This window comes from Onychostruthus taczanowskii, unplaced genomic scaffold (genome assembly GCF_017590055.1).
Source record: "Onychostruthus taczanowskii isolate IOZ18803 unplaced genomic scaffold, ASM1759005v1 scaffold1, whole genome shotgun sequence".
In the NCBI taxonomy this organism is placed as follows: domain Eukaryota; kingdom Metazoa; phylum Chordata; class Aves; order Passeriformes; family Passeridae; genus Onychostruthus; species Onychostruthus taczanowskii.
Window position 1 is genome coordinate 16,091,505 of NW_024496525.1, and position 27,305 is coordinate 16,118,809.

The following is a 27,305-nucleotide window of genomic DNA, read 5'->3' on the forward strand; positions in this document are numbered from 1 at the left end:
TTGTGCCCTTTCACTCACTCGGAGGTTATCAGCTAAAACTGCACTCAGCATTCAATCACATCTTTCCCCTGTGGCTGTAACTCCTGTTAACACAATTAACCTTCTGATGGGAACATAAAATGAATCTAGGGAGGGAAAAAGAGCAGAAATACATTCCCATGTTAAGGATTAAATGGCCTTAGTGCTTATAGCAGTGTTTTTTCACCTCTCTCTCTTCCACAGCATTGTGTGCAAGGGGTTATTAGCAGGAAGTCGCCTGTCACAAAATTCTTCCTACTAATCCCAGCAGCTCTTATTTTATCAATGTTGGGGGGGGGGTTCTTTGTGTTTTTTTTGTTGTTGTTGTTGTTTATTTGGGGTTTCTTTTGCTTTTATTTTGTTTTTGTTTTTTTTTTTTTTAATTTTAAAGTTAATGGAAAGTATTACGGTGCACAAAACTAGATAGACAAACAAATACAAATTTGTATTTATGTGTGTTTTGGTTTGCTTACCTGCTTCCCCCCCACCAAAAAAAAAATCTAAATCTAAAGATACTGTTTGACAGCTAACCCTTCCCTTTTCTTTGACAGGAGGACGTGATGGGAACAAATAATACCTGTCTTCTTTTGGGTGTCTTTTTCTATGCCAGCATTTTTAAATGATAAACAATCCCATTGTAAGCTCATGTTTGTTCTCATTTCCTGGCTGTGTTTCTGTACTGAGCTCTGTATAACTCTGTATGTGTTCCCCTGACTGTGCCCTCGTGTGTGCCTGCTCTAAGCAAGCTTTAGCCACAGCATTTTTGAGGAATCTGAGTATACCCCCCCCACACACCTCTCCTGAAACTGAGGTATGAATTTTCATCCAAATGTTCCCTCTTTAACTCCCTCTCTGCTCCATGGCTGGCTCATTGTCCTGAAGAGCCAGGGGTCTGAGGTGGAGGCCAGCAATGCCTCCTTGGGCACCACGCACAGGCTGGAACCTGTGGTACCAATGGTGCTGTGCAGGTCTGGTGCTGAAAATCCTCTGGTCTGGCTGTGGTTCTCACTCTGGTTATCTTGAGCAAGCTAATGCTCTGCCCTACGTTGATCTACAAAAGTATTCATGAAGGATTTCCCCTCACTTTCAAGTCCTTGTATAACAAACAAGTCATCTATTTGAGCTGCTGAGGCAAAGCACTTGGAGGACACCCCCTTGGGCCCATTGACTCCCAGTGGTGAGGCTGGAGGTGAGCAGGGCTGGAAAGCACTTGTTCTCTGACTGACAGTCTATCCCCACTCTGTGGTCAGGAGAAGGACTTGTAGATGCTGGGCTTTTTGAATTTCTCAGATCTGGCCTATTCTGGTGTCCAGCAGCAGGTATTTGACCTCTGCATGGTTTTATTACTCCAGGTGTTTGCAGAGTGTGGTGAAACTTGTAACTGGACAAGGGATGGAAAATCAACATCATTTTTCTAGCACAAACACATCCCCAAGCACACAGTGGCTTAACTGATGCAGCAGTTAAATGACAGGAGGACATTTTTGTTTTCCTGTAAAATTACAATATTGCTGATTTTGACTCCACCCCATTTACCAGGTTTGCATAAAAACAATAAGTGGCCCAGTCGAGCTGCTAAGGTGTGCCTGCACTCTGCCTCTCTTTGTTGAATGAGTTTTATGCAATGGCTCTGGTGACAGATCTAAAGGACATTCATTATTGCAGTATCAGGTATTTATCATGCAAGTGCCAGATTTGTATTTCCAACACCATTCTCAGAGGCAGAATTGCTTAAACAATAACTAATGCAGGCAGAGAAAGACAGCAAGCCACTCCTTAATATGTACTGCTTACAGATTTTTGTACATTGTGATGCAAGGGATAATATTATATGCACATTGTAGAAAGAAATGAACAAGGCAAAATAATAACATTTTTGGGGCAGACTTTAATAATGTCCAGTCTTACTTGTATGTTGTTACATTTCCAAGTTTTTTCCTCAGTTCCTTGTTATAACTCTGTTCTCCCAAGTAGGGGGTTAGGGGGTGATCCATATCATATGTAAAGTGTGTGGACTTTACAGTGTTGCTGCTGTAGATTTGTAAAAGTGTCATGAGGCTAAAAGTTATGTTGAACACACCACAGTTAGTAATGTTGGAATGTGTCCCTGGGAAAATGAAAGTCTTTGCAGCTGGACACAAGTGCCTCGTACTGCTGAAGAAGAGCCAAGGGGGCTGTGGATCTGCCAGTTTGCAGATGAAGCTGCTGTAAGGCTTGCAAAAGAAGGTCAAGGAAACAGCTGATGGGAAAAGAAAGATGCAAGGATATCAGCTGGCAACTAAAGCTTGAGCTAATTTTCATTGTAGGCTTTTTTCCTCTATTTCATACCTTTTTTCTCTTTTCAGTTCAGATGTGTTAGTTGTTCACCTGTCCTTGTCCTGAGAATTGATTGTTGCATCCATGGGAGATTGCTGGCATGAAGAAAAGACTGAGAGTAATTAAAGTGAGGAAGGCTGATGTCAGGATTGCTTCTCCCTTTCAAAGGAACTATGAACCTCACCAGAAAACAGTTTTATTTCAAAGTAAACTTCATTCCAGTGGATGCAGTATCCAGTTGACCCAATTGAAAGGCAGCTTGTTGTAGTGCTGTAGCAATGGAGCATTGACTGTGGAGTTGTGTGGTGATCACCCTTAAAGTAAGGATGCAGCACAAGAATTGCACATAGAAAAGGTGAGGCAAGATTCATAACATGGTGAGCCTGGCTCACACCAGGATGCTGTGGCTTGCTTTTCATGAGATACCAGCTGGCCATTGTCCTTCTCCACACAACTGCCCCAGTGCTCATCTTCTTACACGTTTCTGCTGCTGTATCTTCAGAGGACACAGAACCTGTGTGTGTTTGGGGGGGTCACAAAGGGGTGGCCCCAACAAGATGCACTGTGTGACAGGGCAAGGGCTGCACCCAGGACATGGGGTGCAGAAGTGCTTTCTGCTGGGCTGAGCCAGCTGGGAAGCCTGTAACCAGCATGGTGGTGGGTTGAGGGCAATGTCATCAGCTTGGGATTTCCCACTGGGGAGAGAGACATGGATATAAACCAAGTGGCTGCAAAAATGTGAATGCAGGACATACTAAGCAGCTCTTATCCTCCCAAAAGACATGTATGCTGGGGTGTTATGCAAATCTTGAAAGGATATAGCCTCCAGCTCATCCCATTGTTGAAAAGGATTAAGCCTCTGTGAGTGCTGGGCACTTATGGTGCAGCATCCAGAGAGGGATGCACCCAGACTGATGTATGCTGTTCAAGGGCTTTATGCCTTCACTGAACACCTACAGCTGTTATGATTTCTTTTGTCTGGTTTCTGGAAATGTCAGGACAGATACTCTAACTTTTCCATTGAAATGCTGATCATCATGAACTCTATTTCCCTGGATCCACACACAGATGTGCTAATAAAAAGCAGTATTTGAGACATGGCATCATGTCTTCTCTGCTTAACTTGGTCACCGTTATGCAGAGCAGCTGCCATCTGTGTCCTGCTGCACTGCCTGAGACCCACAGCTGTTCCAGGTAGGTGTGCCACCAATCCTCTCCCACAACCGCCTCACTGTATTTTACAGCCCACAGCACTTCAGATTACTTCTTCATGTAAAAGTTCAGTGTTGTGGTCCAGCCCTTGGGAATTAGTGTCTGAGCTGGCTCTGCAGTACAGGGGTGATGTGGTTATCAATCCTTCTGATGGGGCTGGAGCAGTCACTGACTGGTGGGAGGGCTTGTGCATTACTACATAATACATCAAACCTCTGGTGTGGCAGCTTCTTCAGAAGAGGAGATAAATTTTTCAGTGCCTCATGTGCCTCTGTGCAGGGCTCTGTCGTTCCACACAGCGGGGATCTGCTTACCAGCATCAGGGGACTCAGCTGAGGCTTGCTTGTTCTAAAGCAGGTGACCTGCTTAACACAGCTGTAGGCTTTTGTGAAGGAGTCTTCTCATACAGTCTGGAGAAGAAAAGAAGAAGAAGAAGAAAAAAAAAGAGCTTAAGTGGGAAATTAACTGAAACAATTCTATAATATAGATTATTTCCTCTTCCTCATCTTCAGGTGGAAGTACTGAGACAACCTCCTGCATCAGCAACTGCAAGAAAGTTGTAGCTTCACTTCATCTTTTTTTCATTGAGATGAACTCCTTTTGTTACAACTCCAGAGTGCAGCTGAGTCTGTACGGTCTTGACGGTCCACTGCTGTTTTACAGTCTGCATTTAACAGCTCAGAGACACAATAGACATCAGTGACAAGTTGTGTCTCTCAAGGGTCTGTACTGGGACCAATGTTATTTAATAACTTCATTAATTACATAGATAAAGGGTTCAAGTGCACCCCCAGCAAATTTGCAGGTGGCACCAAGACGAGCGGTGCTGTTGAAACACTAGAAGGACAGGATGCCATCCAGAGGGACCTGGACAAATTCAAGAAGTGGGCCCAGGGAGATCTCAAGAGTTTTAACAAGACCAAATTCAAGGTACTGCATTTGGGTTGGGGCAAGCCCCAGTACCAGCAGAGGCTGGGGATGGACAGAGCCAGAGCAGCCCTGCCCAGAAGGACTTGGGGGTGCTGCTGGCTCAGAGGCTGAACATGAGCCAGCCATGGGCACTCCCAGCCCAGAGAGCCACACGTGTCCTGGGCTGCATCCAGAGCAGCGTGGGCAGCAGGGACAGGGAGGGGATTCTGCCCCTCTGCTCTGCTCTGCTGAGAGCCCACCTGCAGGGCTGCATCAGCTCCGGGCTGCCAGCACAGGAAGGACACGGAGCTGCTGGAGCGACTCCAGAGGAGGGGCACCAAGATGATTAGAAGGGTGGAGCATCTCTCCTATGACGAAAGTCTGAGAGAATTGGGGTTGCTCAGCCTGGAAAAAGAAGGCTTTGGGGTGACCGAATTGTGGCCTTCCAGTACCTGATGGAAGCTTACAAGAAAGATGGAGAGAGACTTTATACAAGGACATGTGATGACAGGACAAGAGGGAATGGCTTCAAACTAAATGAGGGTGGGCTTAGATTAGATATTAGGCAATACTTCTGTACTGTGAGAGTGGTGAGGCTCTGGAACACATTGCCCTAAGAAATGGTGGGTGCCTCATCTCTGGAAGTGTTCAAGGCCAGGCTGGATGGAGCTCTGGGCAACCTGGTGTAGTGGAAGGTGTCCCTGCTCGTGGCAGGGGGTTTGGAAGAGAAGATGATACTTAAGGTCACTTTCAACCTAGATCATTCTAGGACTCCATGATTTTCAAGTTTTGCTCATCTGAGCTGAAGCACAGAAAACAGTAGAGAAAACAAGGGAAGATGCTAATAGGGTTGAAACTGCTGTTTTAAAACATCTGCTGTTCTCCATTTTTCTTGGCTTCTGCTTCCACTCCTTTCATTCTAGAATCTCTTGATGAAACAGAAGGTCTGCATTTCAGAAAGTAGTCTTTAACATTTCAAACACGGTGACATTTTCACCTATATTTTCCACGCACAAAAACTGCAATGGAAAAATATCAGAGCAAAACTGGCGGTGTGTGCCTGGAGGTCCTTTTAAAAAAAAATTGACCCATTTAAAACTATATTTCACCCTTAGTCCTAAATAACTGGTTTATGTTCCAGGTGAATTTCTACAGCAATTTGCAGTTCTACTTTTTCAATTATCCATTTTTCCCCTATTGAGATCTTATTCATTTCCATTTACTTCTGCAAAGTCCCTTTTCCTGTTCACAGTGCCATTATGCTTTTCCTGGCTATTTCTTTGAAATTAAGTGCTTGGTTCTTTATCTTTTCATCATTAATTACTGATGTCTTTTTGACCTCTGCTTTGTAAGTGACCATGGCATATTTCTATTTCCTATCTTTTAGGCTTGTTTAAGATATTTTCTTTCTTTAATGACCTGCTCTGAATAGCTTTGTTCTTGTTTTTCAGTCATTTCCCAGAATGGCCACACAGCCGAACCTTTGCCCTCCTCTCTTGTTTTTCATCTTGTCTCTGCTGTATCAATGGCCTAGTTAAAAATGTATTTTACAGCTTGCTGAGGACCAACCTCACTCCATTTTTATAATTATGCTGATCATAATCTCAAAAATCTTTTGCTATGTATGTGCACCAGTCAGAACTTCTCTAGTGAGGGCCAGAGGCAGCTGGGTGTGAACAGAAGTGGGTGCTGCTTTTAGACTTGGGGTTTGGTTTAGAAGAACACGAACAGAAGCCATGAATGTTGGATTAGTGAAATGTTAGTTTAGATGGCTGAGGACTTTTTCCTGTGTAAAGGTTGTGAGTTTTTTTGTCAAGCTCTTCAGTGAGATGGGTGATTCTTTGGTACTTCAGGAAGACTCAAACCTGTCATTAGGTATCAAAATTATTTCTTGGACTGGTTCCACATATACCATTTCACCATGCCTTATAGTGGCATTTTCATTTGCTTCTTCCTTCTTAAAAATTCTCCAAGGGTTTTTTTTTAAATTTTATAATTGAAAATATTCAAATAGTTAATACATTATTTTCCTGTCTTTGCCAAATTTCCCATTAGCGTCAGAGGAATCTCATTTAACAGGCAAGGTTAGACTCCACCACCACCTCTCAGTATTCCTTTCTCGAGGAGTGATGGCTAGGAAGCAACGCCAGCTGTTTTTTTCACAACTATGAGAGTGCTGGGCCTTGTTGCTGAAATATATTTAATATATGTGTAAAGGGAGACATGATACATGCAGGCATTTGCTGTCATTTTGTTCTTTTAAATAAATAACTGAGTATAATGAGTCTCAGCCACAGAATGAACATAATGAACCTCCAAAAAAGATGTTGTCTGAGAGCAATATTTACCACTGAGGAAGGGATTGTTACAGAAACGAGAATTGTTTAGACGTTAGCGAGTGAGGTAAGAATCTATTAAAGGAATTAAAAGCAAAGATGACTCATCACACATTTCTGCTTATTTGTAAGAGACACATGAAAGGCAGGGATTTCAAAACATTTGTATTAGAAAAACATCGATAACAAAGCCCCCTGATTTAATTTTTCAGTCTCACGGGCTTCAAAAATGTGACTTTTCCACATCTGCCTTGAAAATTACACAGCACTGGAAACTAGAAAAGACTTGTTTTGCTTTGCTACATTTAATTTTTAGATTGGTCACCTATAGGTGAAATTTACACCATTTTCTTCTCCGCAAAAATCTAGAAACTGTTTTTGTTGCATTGAGAGTCAGGTTTCTGATATGTCTCCAAGGGGAAAGTGCTTCTGCCTCTGCTGCTGAGGGTGCTGCGGCTTGCCGAGCAAAGCCTGCCTCACCTCCTGCTCCCCACTCTCTGCCCTTCTCCAGCCAACCCACTAAGAACATCCCTCTGGGACAGAGATCAAGGGAGTCAATCAGCTCTCTGTGCTTTGCTCTCCCTGTCATGGGCAGGAGACCCTTGCAATGGGTTAGAGTAATGATTCAGGCACAGTACAGCAGGGCCAGCCTTTTATGAGGTTATGGGCACTGGAGCAAAGTGTCACAGCACGGCTGTGGTAGAAAATTGGTCTTTAAATGTTTTCCATAGTAGGATACAGATAATATAAATAATATAATATAGATAATGTAAGATAATATAGATAATATAATATAATATAATATAATATAATATAATACAGAATTTTTATGGGTACCTTTGCTATAGGAGGATAATAGATAACATAGGAACAAAAGCAAGAAATAGAGAAAGAAGTGAAAGCAGAGGAGAGTGTGTATACAAGGAAGCAAGCTGGCAAGTTGGCTAGTGCAGTGACTATGTTGGGAAAAGAAAAGGAGATACAGTTTAGCAAGTCTCAATCCCTTTCATTGTACCACTTAAGTTTGGCTGAACAATGTCATTTCAGATGTCTCTTGTAAATCCATCATCTATTAAAACAGCCCTTGAAAATGAGCTGGCTAGTACAAGCTCCTGCTCATTTTGACAGGGCAGTCAGTAAAGTCCTGGTGTGGTGCAAAGTGGCAATAATTTGCCTAGCACAGGAGAGGTACCTCAAGGACCAAACACACTTACAAGGCTGTGCAGCAGCTGGGAAAGGGGGAGCCAGGGAGGAGAGGGAAGAATGTGACCTGGCCGTTCCCCAGGTGAGACGGAGCCGCTTGACGGAGCGCTGCTGGGGAGAGCTGCAACTCTGCTGCAGTGCTGCTGCTCCTCTCCCTTCCTGAGCTCCTGACCTGGCAGAGCCCAGTGAAACCGAGTGCTGACAGGCAGAGCCCTGCAGCTCTCCGATTTGGATGAGAAGAGCCACACATTCTGGAAAATAAAGCTGTGTTGAGCTCAGGGCTGCAGTGTTGGTGTCAAACTCCTGCCAGACTTCTCCAGCCTGCCCTGTGGGCTCATTCCAGAGGATAAGGGTAGGCAGGGGGAGAGAGGACAAAGGGGCAAGAAGGTTCCGAGATCTCACATCATTCTCCAAAAGGTGCTATCACATCTAGCAAGGTCAGCAGAAAGTGAAGGCGGCTACTTTGAGTTGTGGAGGAATCCTCCCCATGCCCTGACACAGCACCATGTCCTGTGCAGGTTGGATCCAGTAAGCACTGAAACACAAACTGGCTTTTGGGGACTTTGCTTTTTAGGAAGAAATTATTCCTTTCTGAAGTGTAACTTTATGGGGGAAAAAAAAAAACCAAAAAACAAACCAACAAACCAATTTCCATTTTTGAGAATTAAGAAAAACTGTTTATTTTAATGACACATTTTCTCTTACTGCATATAATTTAAAAATGCCAAACTGCATGGTACAATAAGCCATCTAAATATAAACCAGACATAGGACATTTCAACCCAGGAACCAACTGCTTTCGAATTCATCACGCTCTAAGAAAAATGCCTTTATCCTAAGATATCCATAGGAGCTGCTGCCATGTTTGTTCCAACACATGATGCTTGTTTTGTAAGTCCTAACTCTGACATTCTTTATTTCGATTTTCATTTCTGATACAGTTCTGTTTGTGTATCTTCCAACTGAACATACCGTGCTTCTGTTTAACTGTCTATTTATAGTCATAAGAGAAATAAACATATAAAATAAATGCATCTTGATGCATAGCTGTGCAGCAGTACAGATGTTTTATTAATGAAAATGAATCCAGCTTTTTGTAAGTCATGGCAGCAATATAACGTATCATTGTTTGCTTCTCTGCTAGATGGTCCCTGCTGTTTTTACATAGAAATTCCTGTAATACTTAAAGGACATCTGGAAGAATTCAGCCAATTAATCGAATTCACGCAGGAGCTAGGCTAATGGCTGTCTGAAAGGCAGATTACATTAAATCAAACTTGCAATATGAATGAAAGTACTTAATCATACATGCAACATTCATTAGACGTGGCACAGCAAGTGTTTTGATTACTTTAATGAAAGATCAGGTAAAGTGCATCAACTGAACAGATTGAAGAGACAGCATGCTTACAAATGTTTGATTATGTTGACTATCAACAGAAACAGTACCAGTAATTTATAGCAAAACATATTTGGAAGAGGAGGAGGAGGAGGATGAAGCTGGTGAACTTGGGAGGCAAAATGAAATTTAGGCCTTGTCTCCAAGCACTTTAATTAATATTTAGGATAGCAAGACTTTGATTAAATGTCACAAAAGAAGCAAAACAAATGTAAGTGGAGAATCCTGCATGGCAGCTGCGAGGGATCATTATATTAGCAGTACTTGGAGCATGATGCTGATTTTGAGTCCCCTCTCCTGGCTTTGAAGTAAAGAGGGCTAAGTCCTAAGTGGAAAAAACATTTTCAAAATTTTTCAAAATTAGATATATGGATGATGATTTTGGCTTGGTGCTGTTTTTCCTCTGGGTTCTGCTGGAGACATCCTCCAGTTGCCACTGCCCTTGACTTCTGTGCAGGCACTGGCACCTGGAGAGGGGAGGGAAGCTGAAGAGTTTTGGTTTTAGATCCTCCTGAAGCAGTGATACGTTTTCCCTTTTCCTATCTCATCAGCCAGCAGAGCATTTTGCCATTGCCCTTCAGGGTTGCACATGGGTGTTCACCCACAAAAAAAAAAAAAGAGAGTCTCCATCCTGACACACCTGCCAAGAGCTGGCACTGCAACCTCGCCTCTCTGACTCTTCCTGCACAATGGGCATTTGCCAGGTCTCATCTGAAGAACAAGGTGGATGGGCTCAGAAGCTGGAGGTGCATTGTCAGAAAAGAGCAGCAGCTCTCTGGCTCGGTGCCACCTTTCCTTTGCCCTCCTCTGTCACATTCCCTGCAAAGAGATGAATCACTATTTCCTTTTGGGAGCTATCATCTTCCTTGCTGCCTTTCTGTGATGCAGACACCCAGCTCAGATGTGGTTTATTTCCTTGTAATGCAATTTTCCATCTTGTTCCTTCTGGGTGCTGCTCTGCCCAGCTGTTTCTAGCCAGCTTTCCATGTTAGTTTGCTTGTCTTCTCCCACCCGCTGCCACTGGTTTTCCTTATCAGCATCTCCCATGCTCCATCTGCCCTTACAGCTGTTGCTGGCAGTGGTGGCTCCTGCACTGCCATCTGCTTTGCAGTGGCCAGGCCATACCTGCACCTTATTCCACAATAAATCCTGCCATTACTTTGCATAGGCAAGCAAAGATGCAGTAGCATACTTCTGTCAGGAAGTGTCCAGTTCTGGCAGGAAAAGGACCTGGGAATTTGGTGTGAGCTGAAGAACATGGAGAGAGAAATAGAGAGGGTATCATGGAGTAGGGGTGGTAGAAAGATCTTGAGCAACAGCCCTGGGGAATTACCTGGTGCACCTCTGAGTCAGAGAAATTTAATTGAATGAGGTGGCCTTAGAACAGGGGCATGAAAGAATTATTGGGACTGGGGGGAAAAGAAAAAATGTAAATATTTCCCTGTGGGCTCAGCTTCCTGCACCACATCCCTGCAGAACTGAATATGCTGCAGTGCCAGCACAAGAGCAGGATGAAATGTGACCATAACAGAACCAAGTATTTGTGGCTGTGATTTGTCTGCTCTCTGAAAGCCTCCTAGACTGAGCCTTTTTGGGAAATTAGGCAACCAGCATGTTTCTCTGTCCTGCCTAAACTTTACTGGAGGCAGGCATGGACTTTCAGACACTTCATTTCTCCCACTCTCCTGCTGCCTTTTCTTCTGGTCTCTTCAGTTGTTGCTCTCTTTGCACACAGACCTGCCCACCTGTCTGCACACACACCTGCACTGCGCCCAGCTGGGACTCAGCCTCCCTGAAGACACTGCTGAGATCCATGTAACTGATAAACAGCCTTCTGTGTTAGGACATCTTTTATTCAGCGAGCTGCAACATATAGTGATGCTTGTAGGGAACAGACTGCTGAGAATCTCATGCCAAAGGAAGCCAAATCTTCCTATTTATGACATGGTGACATCAATAAATAACTCCAGCAGGCAAATTTGGCCGATGGCAAATGGCTTCAGCCTGTGGGGTACAAGATGAAATCCAGCTGAAATCTGTAATGAAGTCATAATGGTCCCATCAAGTCTCCTATAACTTTTATAAGTTTGGGAACGTCAGTCTGCTCCCTGGAGAGGACCTGGTTTCCCTGCAATGGGCTGATGCAGATGGAGGTGGGGAAGAACCAAAACATGAGATGGCTCCTTTGGCCCTTATGCAGTTGCTCACTTATGGAGCAGGGACAGGAGCCATGGCACCACTGTCCTCCCAGTATCACCTTAGGGATGGGTGAAGTGATGGGGCCAGTTCACAGCATCACTTCATTTGTGGGAAAGGAGGAAGGTTAAATGTTTTCATAGTGTCTTCAAAACCCTTCAAATCTCTCTAACCCAAGTACCTCCACAGAACAGTGTTTTCTGCCTTCCCTCACGGAAAGATTTTGTTAATATTTGGTCAATGAAGAAAACATAGCAGCTGTTAGCATCATTTTCCTCTTGAAGAACATTGTCCTCAGGTAAAACAAAACACAATTAAGATACTAGCAAGGTCAGTTATATGAGACAATCCATATCCTCATAATGCAGATATTTCCTTCAATGTCTGTCACCAGCATCAAATCCCCAACTGCAGCAGGATAATTGGCAGCCCTGTTCTAGGGGAAAGATGAAATGGTTTGTGTTGCCACCAAAACCAGCCTGGATTTTGTTTAAGTGCTGGAGCCTGGGGGTGGTATCGCTCATCTAGCTGTACTGCTGGAGAGTCATGTATCAAGGACAGGCTTCTGAGGCAGCTCCTGTCTCCCTCCTATTTACTGCTCCATTAATTACAAACCAGATGTCAGGGCAAGATTTAAAAGTCAACTTTATTTGAAATCCTGCAATATAAAAAAACTCAACCACAACAATTTTTTTTTTTTTTTGTGGTGGGGAGGGGAAACATGAAGGAGAGAAGGGTTCTTTAATCCTTTGCTTATAGTTGTTCTCTATTTTATTTTTAACTCTTATTTTTTAAAAAGTTGTGGTTATTTTTTCTTTTACTGAGTGGCAAAAGGAATTTCTCTTTTTCTTTCTGTCCCCTCAGCCCCCAGAAGAGTTTTTAGGGTTTTCTCTGGGAACCAGACCTCACTTAAGACCTTCTCTCTGCCAGCTGGCATTTCTGTCATACATTCCTCTTGCTGTTTATGCCCCAAGACTGTTCAGAAATATAAATGCAGCTGCCCACTTGCTTGACAATGTTTTATTTGTGAACCATGGAGGTGTAGACCTCTTCTTCAGTGTCTGCACAGGTTTCCAGGTGTCCTGGAGCTGCTGGAGACATGGCTGGGGCTGAAAGCAGTGCTATCCCTACTGCACAGCCAGAGATGAGAGTGTCCAGACAGCTGGGATGTACAAGGAGCTGGATGACAAGCTTCTAGTGTCAAACTCTGGAGCACCCTGGGCAATCAGAGGAGCATCCTCCAGAGTCACATAATCACGGAATTGATCATATTGAAAAAGACCTTTAAGAGTTCAACCATTAACCCAGCACAGACAAGCCCACCACTAAACCATGTCCCTAAAAGAAGGCAGAAACAGGGAAAGGTATCTAGAGGAATCTGAAGATTGTTCTCACTTTGGAAGGTCCCAAAGATGTTGGCCCAGCCATCACTGAATCTGATTGCTGAATCTTGGCAAGGCTTGAATGGGTCCCTGAGGCTTATGTTAGCAGCACAGTTATGAACAAGGCTAAAAATCCCCCCATATAAAATGAGAAACTTTGGCAAAAAGGGAGGCAGAGCAATGCTGTACTACTCTTGTTTCCATTCCCTAGCACAACAGCATTCATCCTCAACCAGGGAGGAGGGAATGGACTGAGGAAGCAAAGGATGCAAGACAAGGAACTAGTTCCTCTTGTTTTCACCCTGCCAGTCCCCCACCAGCTACTGCATTTTCCGAGTAGAAGTTTGATTTCCTATTTACTGTGGGATTAACCCTTTGGTTAATCTCAGATGATATAAGGATGACTCTGGTGTAAGCAGCCAACGTGTTTAATCAAGGCCAACCTGATTTTAGCAGACTGTAGGGAACACAGTGTAAGGACAGGAGCAATAACATCATTCAGCTGCTTCTTAGAAAAGCTTTGACCTTAAATAAAATTTCCCTGTAGTAGTGTGTTCAGGAGGGTGTAGTGCTGCACTCTCAGCCAGGTGACGGGACTAATGAAATGTAATAAGACAGTGAAAAAATAAAAATCCAGCAAATTTACAGAGGATTTAGAGGTGTGTCCACAACACTGTTAGCTACTATTATAAATTTTCTGAATTTTCTAACCATAAAATTTTTGGTAGGAGTAAAGGAGGAGGGCAAGAAGATAAACCCATATAACAGTTTGGAAAGCTTAGAAGCTGTGAGAGTTGGGTGCAATGACAGTCACTACAGTTACCTTCTCTTGTAAATGTGGGAGGGGAAATAATCTGTAATCACAGAATAATTGTGACCCTTCCAAGTGGGAGCCAGGGCACTGGGAGTTTGTACTGGAGCAGACACAGCCTAGGAAAAACAGCATATTTATTGAGAGAAATAAGTCACAAGGTGGCTGAACCAGCTTGAACCCCCAAGCAATTTTGCCGGTGCATTTGTCAGATAGATGTCTGTGGGCATTGGCACCTGCTGCAGCAAGAGCGAGGTGAGGTGATGGGTTCTATAGTTTGATCATAAACTGGAGGCAAGTGTAGAAAGCTACAAGAGGGCTGTGCTGGAGGGCACTGTGAGCAAGGGGGAGGCACACACAGGCACCAGGTCACAGGGAAGAGCCAAGAAGCACCATAGGCAGGACATCAGCCAGGGAGATGGAGCAGCTACTCCAGACCTGTGACTGCAGGTTACTCCCCAGGCCTTGCCATGATGTCTGGGCCGTGTCAGACGGTGACACTGGGGGCCTGGAGAAATTTCCTGATGCAACTCCAATCTGCATCTTTTACTGGAAAAAGGTTTGGAGTTTCAGTAATCACTCAATACATGTGCTTTCCAACTGGTACTCTACCTGCAGCTACTCCTGTGCTGGAAGAGGCATTGTAGGATTCCTCCGCTCTTAGGACTGGAAACTGAACTGGACATTCCAGAACTGGACATTCCTACCACAGACTATTTTTGCAATGTGACAAAAGCAAATGAAGCATTAATGGGAATATTGTTTACAAGGGAAAACTGAAAGAACTATTTACATGTTGCTTGGAGGAGCAGTGGATCTGTAACCGGAGATCCAGTTATTTATTCAGTGAGAAATATAGATGGGAAGTCCAGTTACAAGAGTAAAAAAATTCTGTGTAAAAATCAAGCAGCCAGTCAATGGAGTGACCTAACTGCATGAAAGCATGGCTCATTGGTCCCAGTGACAGTGGTTCGTACTAACAAAGGGTGATCTCTACCTGTGGAGAATATAATCTAATCTGAGATTCAGTACAACCATGAAAATGGAGGAAAATGGGAGAGGAGAGTAATGTAAAACATGATTAAGACTTTGCTAAGCAAATATAATTGAAGCACTTACACAGAGAAGTGGTTTGAGAGAGTGTTTTGAGCAAGTGGGAGGAATTCTCGTCTTGCATGAAGGCTTCACATCTTTCTGCCACTTCTGGAAAGCCCCTCGAACCAGAGGTGCTATTTCTCTTTTTCTCCTGGTGCTCTCTGCTTCCTCCTGCTAGGAGTGAGTCCTACCCTGCTAAGGGCTGTCTGTCCCTAGTCAGGGGGAGAGCCGCAGTCATTCCCAATGGCACGCCATCTCGTGTATACTGCGGGCAGCGGGTCTGGCTGGGACAGCATCGTCCTGCGCCAAGCCAGGCTCGGGAGCAGGGGCGGTCCAACGCGAGATGCTGGCACCGCGCGGGGGGGCCGGAGGGGCTGCTGAGACCCCTCTGCCAGTGCGCTTGATTCCCCCAAAAAGGCGACTAGTGCTTTAGCAAACACGACTCCTGCCTTGCTCCAGGGGCGCACCAGCTGCCACCAGGCTCACGGCACCCGCGAACGGGCCGGGAGTTGCATCGGGGCGGGATGGGGGGAGGTTCGGGCGCTTTTGCAGTTTGCTGTACCACACCTCAGCCTTGCCTCCCCTGGGCTCGGGAGGCTGCCCGGTGGGGCTGCCAAGGGACCAGTCATGGCCACTACGCAGAGCCGTGATTTAGCATTTTACGCGGCGGTGGCAGCCCGGCAGCCCCGCTCTTGCACTGGGAGCTCACCGCAATACCGGAGCTTTCTGGCTACTTCTGGGAAAACTCCTGATGTGGCTGTGCAGAAGAACGGGGCCAGTTCCTAGCTCTGTCTCGCTTCAGCAGAAGGATGTGCGGGGCGGTCCGTGCGGCCCCGGCAGCGGATGAAGGCACCGGCACGAACACCCACGACAGACGCTCCTGCTCGAGCTCCGTCCGGCCCCTCGGCCGAGGCGGCAGCGCCGTGACCCAGCTCGGGGTCTCTCCCATCTCGGAGCCATTCCCGGCCCCACGCCTCTCTCAGTCTCGCAGGGAGCCGGGGTGCGCTCCCCGAGACACCGCGCCCGTCCCCGCAGCCCGAGCGCGCCCGCCCGGCGGCGGGAGCCCCGGCCCGCTCCGGCCGCCGCCGCCCCCCGCCGCCAGCGCCGGCCCCAACTCCTCATTGGCCGCCGCCGCCGGAGGGAGGATGACGCCCGGGCGGGAGCGGGCGCCGGGGGTATAAAGGCCGGGCGGTCTGGCCGTGCCGCGCTCCCGCTGTCCCGCACCGCCCCGCCATGCCGCGCGGCTTCCTCGTCAAGCGCAGCCGGAGACCCGGCGGCTCCTACCGGGCACGCCCGCGGGAGCGGGACCCTGACCGGGACCCTCCGCCCACCCCACCGCCGCCGCCCGCCGGCGGAGACAGCCCCGCCGCTAGACAGGGAGCGGAGGAGGAGAAGGGTGAGGAGGAGGAGGGAGCCGTCGCCGCTTGTCCCGCGACGTGGCCCCCCGGCGGCGGCTGCGGCGGCCCCGGGCTCACCCCGCCGGAGGCTCCGGCCGCCTGGGGGGCGACGGGGCCGTGCAGCGCGGCGGGGCCGCGGGCGGCTCTCTTCGAGCGGTGCCTCAGCTCCCCCGCCTCCGCCGAGTCCTTCCCCCTGGCCGCGTCCTTCCCGCCCGCCGAGAAGCTGCTGCTGCAGCCGCGCACGCCGCTGCCCGCCCCGCCGCTGCCGTCGGTGCCCGCGCTGAAGCGGCCGTCTCGGGCCAAGGCGCCGGCCAAGAAGGGCAAGGCCACGCGGAAGCTGAGCTTCGCCGACGAGGTGACCACTTCGCCCGTGCTGGGGCTGCGCATCAAAGAGGAAGGGCCCGAGGGCCGGCCGGGGCCGCCGGCGGGGCGCACGCCGCTGGGCGAGTTCATCTGCCAGCTGTGCAAAGAGCAGTACGCGGACCCGCTGGCGCTGGCCCAGCACCGCTGCTCCCGCATCGTGCGCGTCGAGTACCGCTGCCCCGAGTGCCACAAGATCTTCAGTTGTCCCGCCAACCTGGCCTCGCACCGCCGCTGGCACAAGCCGCGTCCCGGCCCCAGCCCCGAAGGCGCCGCCTCGGCCCCGCCGGGCAAGGAGAACAGCCCCGAGCGGCGGCCCCGCGGCGCCCTCGGCTCCAGTCCCGGCCCAGCTCACGGCGGCGCTCCCGGTCCGGGCGGCGGCCCCGGCGGGGAGGCGTTCGCCTGCCCCTGCTGCCAAAAGCGGTTCCGGCGGCAGGCTTACCTCCGCAAGCACCTGGGCACCCACGGGGCAGCGCGGCCTGCCGCCTTCGGCCCGCCGGAGCGAGGGCCCCTCACCTTCGCCTGCCACCTCTGCGGCGCCCGCTTCCCCTCGGCGGACATCAGGGACAAGCACCGGCTGTGGCACGCCGTGCGGGAGGAGCTGCTGCTGCCGCCGCCGCCGCCCGCCGGGGTCCCCGAGAGCGGCGCGGCGGGCGGCGAGCGGCAGGGCTTCCCCTGCAAACACTGCCCCGCCACCTTCTTCAGCGCGCCCGGGCTGGCGCGGCACGCCAGCAAGTGCCACCCGCCGGAGAGCAGGCAGGTCCTGCTGCTCCAGGTGCCCCTCCGGCCGGGCTGCTAGGCCCGCGGCCGCCCCGGTGGGACTGCTCCGAGAGCCCGGGCTAGCCGAGCGAGCCCTGGCCACGCTGTAATTCCTATGGAAAGTCGCGGCTCTCACGGCTACGACGTCGGCGGAGCCGCTCGGTGACTCCGGGCCGGTGGGCAGCGAGGCGCGCCCGCGCCGGCACGGCGGCGTGTTCGGCCCACGGGCCGCACTGCCGGCAGCGCTCACGCCGAGCCCCGCCGTGCAGGGAGCGCCGCGCAGCTCCCCAGCCATCGGGGCGGCCGGGGACGGGGGACGGCCGCCGGCACGGCAACAGGCGACAAGCCCCGCCAGCATCTGCCGGGAGGCGGGCAGTGCCGAGGCGTCGGGTGGCGGCCCACCGCCAGTACATCTTCCGTAGCGACGGAGAGAAGTACGGCTGTATATAGGGTACCTAAAGAGAGGAATTATTTTTCGTGAGAAAAGGAGCCTGATCTAGTGACCTTGTTTTAATAGCCTTAGCCCCCGAGCTTCAACATTCGTGGTGTACTCTGTACTAAGGTAGCTGAGAAGGTAAATGTTCATATTAAGTCAGTGTCAAGTCACATAATAGCTAGCAAAACGTATGGGAAATTAATCGTGCTGTCTGCTTAATTGAAATACGAGGTGTTGATCTTCTGTAGCTAAGTACGCATCTCCTGCTTACTCTGTGTCTCTGTCCTCTAGCAACAGTGTGGTAGGCAAAACACCCGTGTCTGGCAGCTGCCCCTTCCAAAAGCTGCTCCGCCCCGTCAGTCGTTTGTTGGTGCGGCACGGACAGCAGCCGCACGGGCAGTTCGCTCCCGCCAGGCCGGTGGGCAGCGTGCGGCCCTGCCGGCCCGGCATCGCAGGCAGGCGGAAAGCGCCTCGCCTCTTCAGGCGGCCTCCGACCTCTCCCCCTGTGAGCTGCGCTTTTGATGTGAGCTCCTCCGAGTCTTGTGAACAGCTGAAATTAGGACTTGAAGCAGTCTTTGGACATGTTGCTAAAGCGCAGGTGATAGGCTACCTTCCTTCTCCCTAACGACACCTACCTTTAGCAAAGCAACCCGCGGTGTGTGTTCCCCGGCTTTGACAGTGCTCTGGCCAAATGCTTTGAAATGCTGTTGAATTGACCAGCTACTGACACTTCAGCCAGTATTTGTTTGTTTATTTATTTACTTATTTATTTTTTCCATGAGTGCTCGTTTCTAAATGTGGTAGCAGATGAGGGTAAAAATAAGGGCAAGATAATTCAATAAAAGATTTAAAAGAAAGCTCATGCCTTTCTTGAATTCAGCAGGGCAAAGTGGGTCAGCTGGTGACTTCTGAAGAACCAAATTGATCCCAGTTGTAGTCTTTGTTCTAACACTCTCTCTGACATGAGCATGTAAAATATTTCAATCTCTCGATTAGCATCTCTAAAGCAATTATTTCTGTAGTTTTATATTTTGCTACACACAACAAAAGATGTATCATGCCCAAAGGCTGCAAGCAAGCGATAAGTGCTTTATGTTAAATGTGCTTTGCGGACTTTTGTCATTTTAGTTCCAGAACCTGGACAAATGAATTAATACAATATAACCTAATGCGGCCAAGATTTGCTTTCCAGCAAAGGAGGCTAAACTTGCAACTCACTAATATGCCAAAAATAAAGCATGTTAATTTAAGTTGTGCATTTTTCTGTCATTTGTTGGCAACAGACTTAGGTAAAAATGTCTGTTTATGCAATTAAATGAGTTTGCCCCTGGAGAAAGTCACTAGTTTTTTGTTTTTTTAAATCATGGTTCCTCTTTCTCTCCTTGTGTAGTCAAAGATGACTGGCTCCAGACCATGCAAATGTGATGATTATTAACTGCTCCTACAATTAGCACTTGAACGACCAGACTGCCACAGGGAACAGCCTATGCTTTGTATTACCTGGAGAGCTACATGCAATGTATTTACTGGATCCAGGGAAGTTTTCATTTGGGCATTCTTGAGACCTTGTGTGTACTTTTTAATACAAAGGAAAACGAAGCTATGTATTGCATTTAACTGCTCCATGTGCATGTAATACACAATTCTTCTATAAATTGGACTAAGAATCTAATCAGTGAGGTGAATAACTAATATACAAAAGGTGGTAAGAATAATTTTATTGGATTATTAAATAGCATGTCTTCTCTTCAACCATTACAAATTTGTAGATACTACATGAATGACAATACATAATTTCTTTTTTTATTGTTGCCCATATATTTACACATGCAGTTAGTACCGATGCCATGCTACATTTTGTTAACAGCATTTTGTTGTTTACTAGACTCAAAATGTGAGCATTTAATTTTCTGTAGGAAAATACCTCTGGGTGGGTGGAACTCGTGTACTAATCTGCGCTCACAAGGCTGAAATTATTAAATTATTAGCATTTCAGGCCAGGCTCCCGGAGCATGTTCCCTTTTCTCTCCTAGTACTCATCATCACAGCAATGAATTGCTATCAGGAAAGTGTTTGTTTGGTTTGTTTTGTTTTTTTTTTTTAAATGTAAGAAAAAAGAATATACATCTAGATGAAACACCATAATGATAATGGCTAAAACTCATGAAACTCAATGGCATTTACTATTGACACCACTTGGAAAAGCAAATATAAAAATATTTGGAAGCCGAGCATAAATAGAATTTCAAGACAGTGATTTTTTTTTCTGGCATAGATTATCTGCAGAATTATGAAATGATACATCGTTTTATGATGAAAGGGTGCTATGAGCAAATTATTTCATTTGGATTCTGTGATACTTGAAATGCCATTGAACTATTTTATTCTCAACATAAATAATCTGTACACATCTTGTGCATTAACATTGTGACATTTGACAAAGACTTTACAAATGCAACTTCAATTTAAAATTGTACATTCATTTTCAAATTGTACATACTTCTTTCTTTGTTACAGAGAAAATTGCAATGGGGCACAATAAATATAGTGTAATCCAACTGCAGTCTCCATTTCCGTGTTGACTCAAGATCAACCAGAGTTAAAACCCAAAGTTAATCATCCATAATCATCCAAGTAGGTAAAAGGTGCAGGGTACAAACTGCACTGCAGAGAAAAAAAACCGGCAGACCGGAGTTTGATAAAAAAAGACAAAGCAAAATTATTAAAGTAAAATTCCAGTGTCACTGTTTAAAATAAACATACAGAAAAGGAGTATGCAGGGCATGGGTGCACACACATGAGAGACATTATCCTTGAATGAACAGCGTGAGCAGTACGAAAACCCAAAACGCGGTGAGTCGCTGCGGGAAGGGTGGCCAGTGCTCTTCACTAGAAAGCTGCAGGCATCTTGCCACTTAGGACTTGTTGGCTGAGCCAGAGGAGCGGCGCAGTTTCATGGACATGCGGCTCTTGCTAGTCCGAGGAGACATTGGAGAGGCTAAGTCTGTTCCATCCACCTGTGCTGTTGCTGCTGCTGGAGTTTCTCCCGGCTGAGTCTCTGGGCAGAAGCCTGCAGAGGACAGCAAGAACCAGACGCGTCAGTGCCGCCTTCCACACTCGCAGCATGGGATCTCTTAGCAAGGGGCAGACAGGAATTTCAGTGCTGCTGTCACTGCCACAGCATCTCCTAGGCCTTTATCAGCTGTGGGTGATGGTATTGCTCATGGAATTAACAACTGCCACAAATCCACCCCTACAGAAAAGATGATTCCAGAAACCACTGAGCTATGGGACTGCAGAACCCCCTCGCTCTGAGCAATTGAGGCAGCACTGAAGTGGGCAATGTTCTCCTGCTAACCAGGAAAACAAACAGCTCCAGTTCCCTTGCAGGGATGGGGAATCATTAGTCAAACCACAACCCAGAAGAATCCAGTCTTTAATGAGAACATGAAGGTTAACAGCTCATTGCACATGAAGGGAGCTCTAGGAATGCTGCTGAAGAGGTGGAGTGAATTGAGGGCCAACTGAGAGAGCAAAACATCTTCTCCCATACCAACTTTAGTTTGTGCTTCAAAAGCAAATTCCTATAGGGCCCACAAGGCAGAAGCTTGAACAGATTGTACTAACTGGATGCACTATATGTTAACGTTTCTTTGTAAAAGGAACAAGATGAATTTGAGACAATGATATGTAATTCATTAGCCCAGTGCCCAGAGCTATGCTCCACTTGGCCCCAGAGTCCTCACTGCAGAGTCCTCCTACAAACAGCCTGTCTCCAAATCTTCTTCCATAGATGTACAAAAGGAAAAGGAGAAAATATGAAATCAAAATTACACTCTCCTTCCCATGCTATAGAAAATTAATACTATGAACTCCCATCCATAAAACTAAACTGCGTTTTCATTAGCCATTTACAGCCACGGACAGTGTGATTGAACTCAACTACCACAGTTGCCTCTGAAGGCTTCTAACCCATATAATTTAGAGACAGAAGCCTGGTCCTGCAGGTGTCAATGGGGAAACCCCTGCAGACTGCAGTAAGCCAGAAATCACTTGCTATTTCTTCCACATCATGCTATTACTGGTAATTCTTTAAAATAATAATGCAATAATCAGAACTGAAGATCTCTCTGCCTCAGTATACATTTCACATACAAAGGACGCAAAAATCATTCAAAACTGGTCATGATTTATCTTGAAAGATTCTGCTAAAATCAAATGAGGTCATAAGGTGAGAAATCTAGGAGCAAATTTAAAAGATTGTCATAAACCTGTGGTATTTAGCAATCTGTCTGTTCTTGCCTGGTACCTCACCTGCCTGCTCCAGAGCAAGAGCATGGTACTTTCTATCTTCAAACTGACACGACCCATCAGAGTGACAGGGGAGAGAAAGGGCTGTTATTTGTTCCCCAGCTGGTGACAGTAATTTTGTTCATGAACTAGGTACTTCACTGCCAAACAATCTGGAAAAGCATGATAATGCCTGACTCACTGTGCCTTATAGAAAAAGGCAAGCAGGGAAACATGCATTCACATTTTCTGAAATTCTATCTTGTTCTGATTTTACAAGAAATTAAAGCATTTCAAATGGTGGAAATTAGAGAATAGAAAATAACCGTTGTTGTTTTGCACAGCATACCATTCACAGCTAGCGTGAAAGACCTTCCGTTTCAAGCCTTTGCCCTTTACCTTGATGTGGCCAATGCTTTCTAGTGGAGGTTTTGGAAGGAGAAGAAATATCACAGCATTTCTTTCTTTGTTGAGAATGAAGAAGTGATGAGGAAGGAGGAGTGGAAAGAAGTGAGGAAGGGGGAGGAGAAAAGATAAAAGATAACAGGTGTGAGACATGAGACACGAACCGCAGAGATTGAAGGGTATTAACAGATGAGCACAGAAAACGGAATTTCGAATTTCATTATGCAATTGCTGCTCATGCTACAGGTTAAAGAGAGTGATGAGTTAGTTATGTGCAATGAAGCAACAGCTCTGAAATACGGCATCATACTTACCAACTAAGCATTACAAGAAAAAAAAGGAAGGGAGAGAGAAAGAAAAGAATTCTATAACATTATCCAGATCCAACAACCTTATTAATAGCAATTGAGATACATCCTAAACACTGTCTGAAATACTTGCTTAACATCGGTGAAAACAGGTAAATACTCATACACGTACACAAAACTGATAAGGAAAAACAAATGGCAACTCCATATATGGCTTCTGTTCTCCAGCTGTTTCACAGTACTGAATATGTTAAAATTATAGCCAGTCTTAACATGAGACTCCTGAAATCACATAAAGAAGCAAAAGCAGCTAGTTTTATATGTTAGTTAGTCTGCATTGAAGGGTTAAACCCTAGTGTGAAACTTTATCGTAGGTTGTTGGATAAAGACAATCTCAGTCTGCCCCATTATTTCAATTAAAGTATTATTCCAGTAGTAGCTTAAAACTTTGTTTCTAATTCCTGTGGACAAAAGCACAAATTCACATATAACAACATTTTTTTTTAAAGAAACTTAGAGCTGTTGAAGAACAGAAGTCACGTAAAGTGATTTTCACATCTGAACATACCACACCAGAAGAGTGAAAAACACCACCACTTAAAATAGATTTAAAGTCTGACAGAAATTAACAGATTAATTAGTAACTAAATTTCTTTGGATTTTAGATAAGCATATATATATATACATACATACGCTCATACACACATGTGGATATTAAATATGGTATATAAAAATTTGCAGGTTTTGCTTCCCCTTCAGAGTTTTAAAATTTTCACTGTAACATGCTATTATCTTTATCTCTCTCCACAATTGTCCTGGTCCTGGTCAGGATGGGGTAATTTTTGCAGTAGCCAGGAGGGGGTATGGCTAGGACCTGGAGGTTATTCTATACCTTCTTGTGTCATTTTCTGGGGAAAGGCTCACTTCTGGGTCAGTGTAGTGTGGTGGAGGGAGTGCTGGGGTATTATTGTGGGGGGATTTGCCTTCTACATCAAACTGTTTCTTGTACTTCATCTACCTCTTTCTTGTACCTCTGTCATTAGAGCTGTTGTTGTTCCTGTTTTCTTATCTCATTGCTGTTTCCAGTAAAAATTGTTCTTATCTCTTGAGCTTTACCTTTTATGCCTCCAATTCTCCTCTCCAGCCTGCCGAGGAGAAGGGGAGTGATGGAGAAGCACATGGTTTGGAGCAGCACATGGTTACAGTGGGAACACGGAATTGGAGAATACCATTCCTAAAACACAACAGCCTTCTTTGGTGCCCAATGTGAGGCACCAAGGGCTGAGACAACAACAGTTCTGCCCAGACCGAGTTGAAAACAAATTTGATCTGATTTGATTTGTTGCATTAGGTCCAGATCTACTGGTCACAATGTTGCTTGGTCTGCTAGTGTGGGTATGGTACCTAACCCTGCACATGTTTCTGTATATCCACTATGTGCTCATAATGATGCTCTTTTTCAGAGCAGGGAGAGGGATTAGGATTGCTTTGTTGCTGTACTCTGGAGTATCAGTTTATGACATGGTAAGATAAAGGGCAATGAAGGTCATTTGGGATGTGTATTCAGTGTTTCCCTTCTATCCTTACTCAGGCACTAGCTCTGGGGGTCCATTAATAATCACACCCAGTCTGTGGGGGGAGATGGGGAAGATTATTTTCCCCAGCTTTTCACCCCCTTTTCCTCCTTCAGACCTATTAAAACAGCTTTTGAGAATTTTAAACTCCTGCTGGATGCTAAGGAAAGCATATTCTTGTTGCTAAGTCTGCTATGTCTCCTCAGTGCAGTCTATACCATATTTAGTCAGGACAGAGATTTCTAGGGAGGTCATTCAGAGATCTGCCCCAAGCGTGGATGGTCATGAGTAGCATAGAGTGTGGGAGAGAATGGGCCAGTTTTTGGGGAAATTCTCTGCTCCAATGGTTTGGCAGTTCACCTACACAAGCCTGATAAAGTGACAGCTCCAGAGAGGAGCAATACAGAAGATGTGTGTGCATCTACATGATGTACTTTTACAGCAAACTTCTCTACCCAGGCAGCGATGTCTTGCCACAGTTCAGTGGCCCAGATGGTTTCCTCCTGCACTCCCAATCACCCTTTTTACACTGCTGTAGCCACACCCACAGAGCATGTGCCGCCAGGCATGAGTCAGTGTAGAGGCCATTCCTCCTGTTCAGTGACACCTGAGGCCAGCTGGATGGCTTTCAGCTCTGCACCGTGACTTGATCCACCTTGTCCCTCAACAGCTTCTGCGACTCGCCACGTAGGACTCCACACATCATCCTTCCATTTTTGATGTATCCCTACAAAATGCTAGGAACCATCAGTGAGGAGAGCGTATCCTTAACTTTCTGGTAGCTAATTACATGGGAGGGTTGGAGTTGGGCTACCGAAGAACGCTGCAAGAACAGACAGGTGGATCTGGACTGGAACATAAGAGTGAATTATTTCTGACTTGGTGGGTCCACAACATCTCAGGTCATCAGGGAAGAGATGCAACATCCAGATGGACTTGTGATTGAGGAGTGGACACCATATCCCAGGTTAACCATGAAACATGCACTGCAATTGGTCAGGCTAAATGAGTAAAGGCTCTCTGGTGTGGAGGACAAAGGTTGAAGTAAAAATGTGAGGAGGCCTGGCAGTTAGATTACATCGCACTCCCACAAATCTCTCTAGGCAAATGCTGTGTGCTGACAACTGTGGAGACAACCACTGGATGGCTGGAGATGGACCCTGTGCCTCACATCACTGCCCAGAACACCATTCTGGAAAAGCAGCTCATGTGGTGACATAGCACCCCAAAACAACAGAGCTGGACAATGGGACTCATTTCAAAAATATCCTCATAGCATGATACTGAGTGGGTGCAACATATTCCCTATCCTGCACCAGTCTCTGGGAAACAGGAATGGTACAGTAGACTGCTAAAAACCACACTGAAAGCAATGGGTGGTGAGACCTTCAACACTGGTAAGACTACTCCCAGTTCTTCTGGTTTTATCACACCTTGTCATCTGGATCAGCACTGCCCCGAGTGCTATGTCTGTGAATGACCATAGGGGAAAATAATTTGTGCGTGTTGGTAAATTTTGATGGTCTTCTGAGATACTTCAGCATGTCCCACCTGACCTTCAGGGAAGAGGGCAATCATTTTTGTGTATCTTGTGCCCTTTGCCACTCATATATTTCAGCCCAAATCTGGCCAAGTTGTCCATCATGCTCAGCAGCCTTGCTAGAATCAAGTCAATTAAGTCTTTCACTAATTTTGTGAAATGAGGAAAGGAAGTGAGAAGCAGGTGTAGAAAGACTGCAAAAGCAGGTGCAAAGCAAGGCAAAAATGTGAGGAAGAGATGGCCTAAAGACCTGGGAGACCAGAACTAGGTAGAAGAGAGAGAACTAAGAGGCATGAGAAAGAAGACAGCATAAAAAGATTAAGTTTATGGCAAAACAGCAGCCGAGACCATGTCCAGTGAAGAATGCTCTTCAGAACCTAGCTGGAACCATGTGTGTAAGGTAAAGCCTACTTCTCTCTGCCAAATAACAGTGAAACACACTAGCTAAATTCCCAGTCTTTCCACTAGTGGAGATTGAGGCAGAGCTAAGACAGCTTACTATTCCTACAAACTACTGTCCTATCTCAGTCTGCAGGAGGTGGTTGCTCTAGAGGTTGCAGTTTGCTTATGTATCCTGGGGCTGTTAATCAGTGTTATAGAAATTCTGTTTTGCCCTATACTTTAAAACAAAAATGGAAGTAATTACACAAGGCAAATGTCACAAGAAAATAAAAAATTAAAAAACTAGGAAGTATCAGGATTAAAATTTTTTATCCCCTTGTGTGTATGCATGGGATGCTTTATGATTGAACAATCATACTATTTTTTTCAGTAGACCCATTTCATTAAATGTAGAAAGTTGAACTGTTTGGGTTTTTAGCAGTGCACACTGAATTTACTGTCTCAATTGAGACAGTACTTTCACCCAAGAGGTTGACTTTAGGACAATAATTCAGAAATGCGTAAGGTTTCAACTTCAGCCATTCCAATATGAATTCTTTGGAAAAGTCACTAAGTTTTGAGGTTTGCTCTGATTTGGAATAAAAAAAGAGTCCTAAGTTTGTACTTGAGAAAGGATAATGAGAAATTCTTCCAGCCCTTCCAGACACAGAGCCCTCACTTCTGTATTTCAGCTTCACTTTCAATCACAAGCTGCCACCACCACCACGTGTGACTCAGATCCTTTGACAGTGACAAAATCCCCATCATTCTCATCTGTGAAGGGGTGGTACAGGGCCAAAAAGATTATTAGTTTTAATGTTTCACACCAAGGAAGCAGCAGAAGAAAGTATAAGCTGCTGAACTAGATTTTTAATTGTGCAAGGCTGAAAGCATCATTACGTCTACATTCCCCTGCTTCCCTGACTGTATGGTGGCAACCCCACTTAGTCTTACTCTGGGAGTGGGGCAGCAGAACTG

At 46.1% G+C, this 27,305-nt stretch overlaps 2 protein-coding genes across 13 annotated transcripts in view; one reads left to right on the plus strand and one right to left on the minus strand.

Annotated features, from left to right (window-relative positions):
- The first annotated feature begins 16,110 nt into the window (after nt 1–16,110).
- On the plus strand, nt 16,111–17,433 carry INSM2 (INSM transcriptional repressor 2). The gene has a single exon (XM_041398155.1). The coding sequence runs from the start codon at nt 16,111–16,113 to the stop codon at nt 17,431–17,433; it is 1,323 nt and encodes a 440-aa protein (XP_041254089.1).
- Nucleotides 17,434–19,532: 2,099 nt separating this feature from the next.
- RALGAPA1 (Ral GTPase activating protein catalytic subunit alpha 1) overlaps nt 19,533–27,305 on the minus strand; it is a 130,874-nt gene continuing 123,101 nt past the window's right edge. For 7 of the 12 annotated variants that reach the window (XR_005952605.1, XR_005952598.1, XR_005952569.1 and 4 more), the window contains 2 exons: nt 22,519–22,583; nt 19,533–20,899 (listed from right to left, as the gene is read on the minus strand). Coding sequence is in view for 1 of the 12 variants with exons in the window: in XM_041403903.1 (XP_041259837.1) it covers nt 20,803–20,899; nt 22,469–22,583 (212 nt within the window). In the remaining 11 variants the exon portion in view is untranslated. Of the gene's footprint in view, nt 20,900–22,468; nt 22,584–27,305 lie in introns of all 12 variants that reach the window. The other 5 variants (XR_005952556.1, XM_041403903.1, XM_041403214.1 and 2 more) reach the window with 3 other exon arrangements.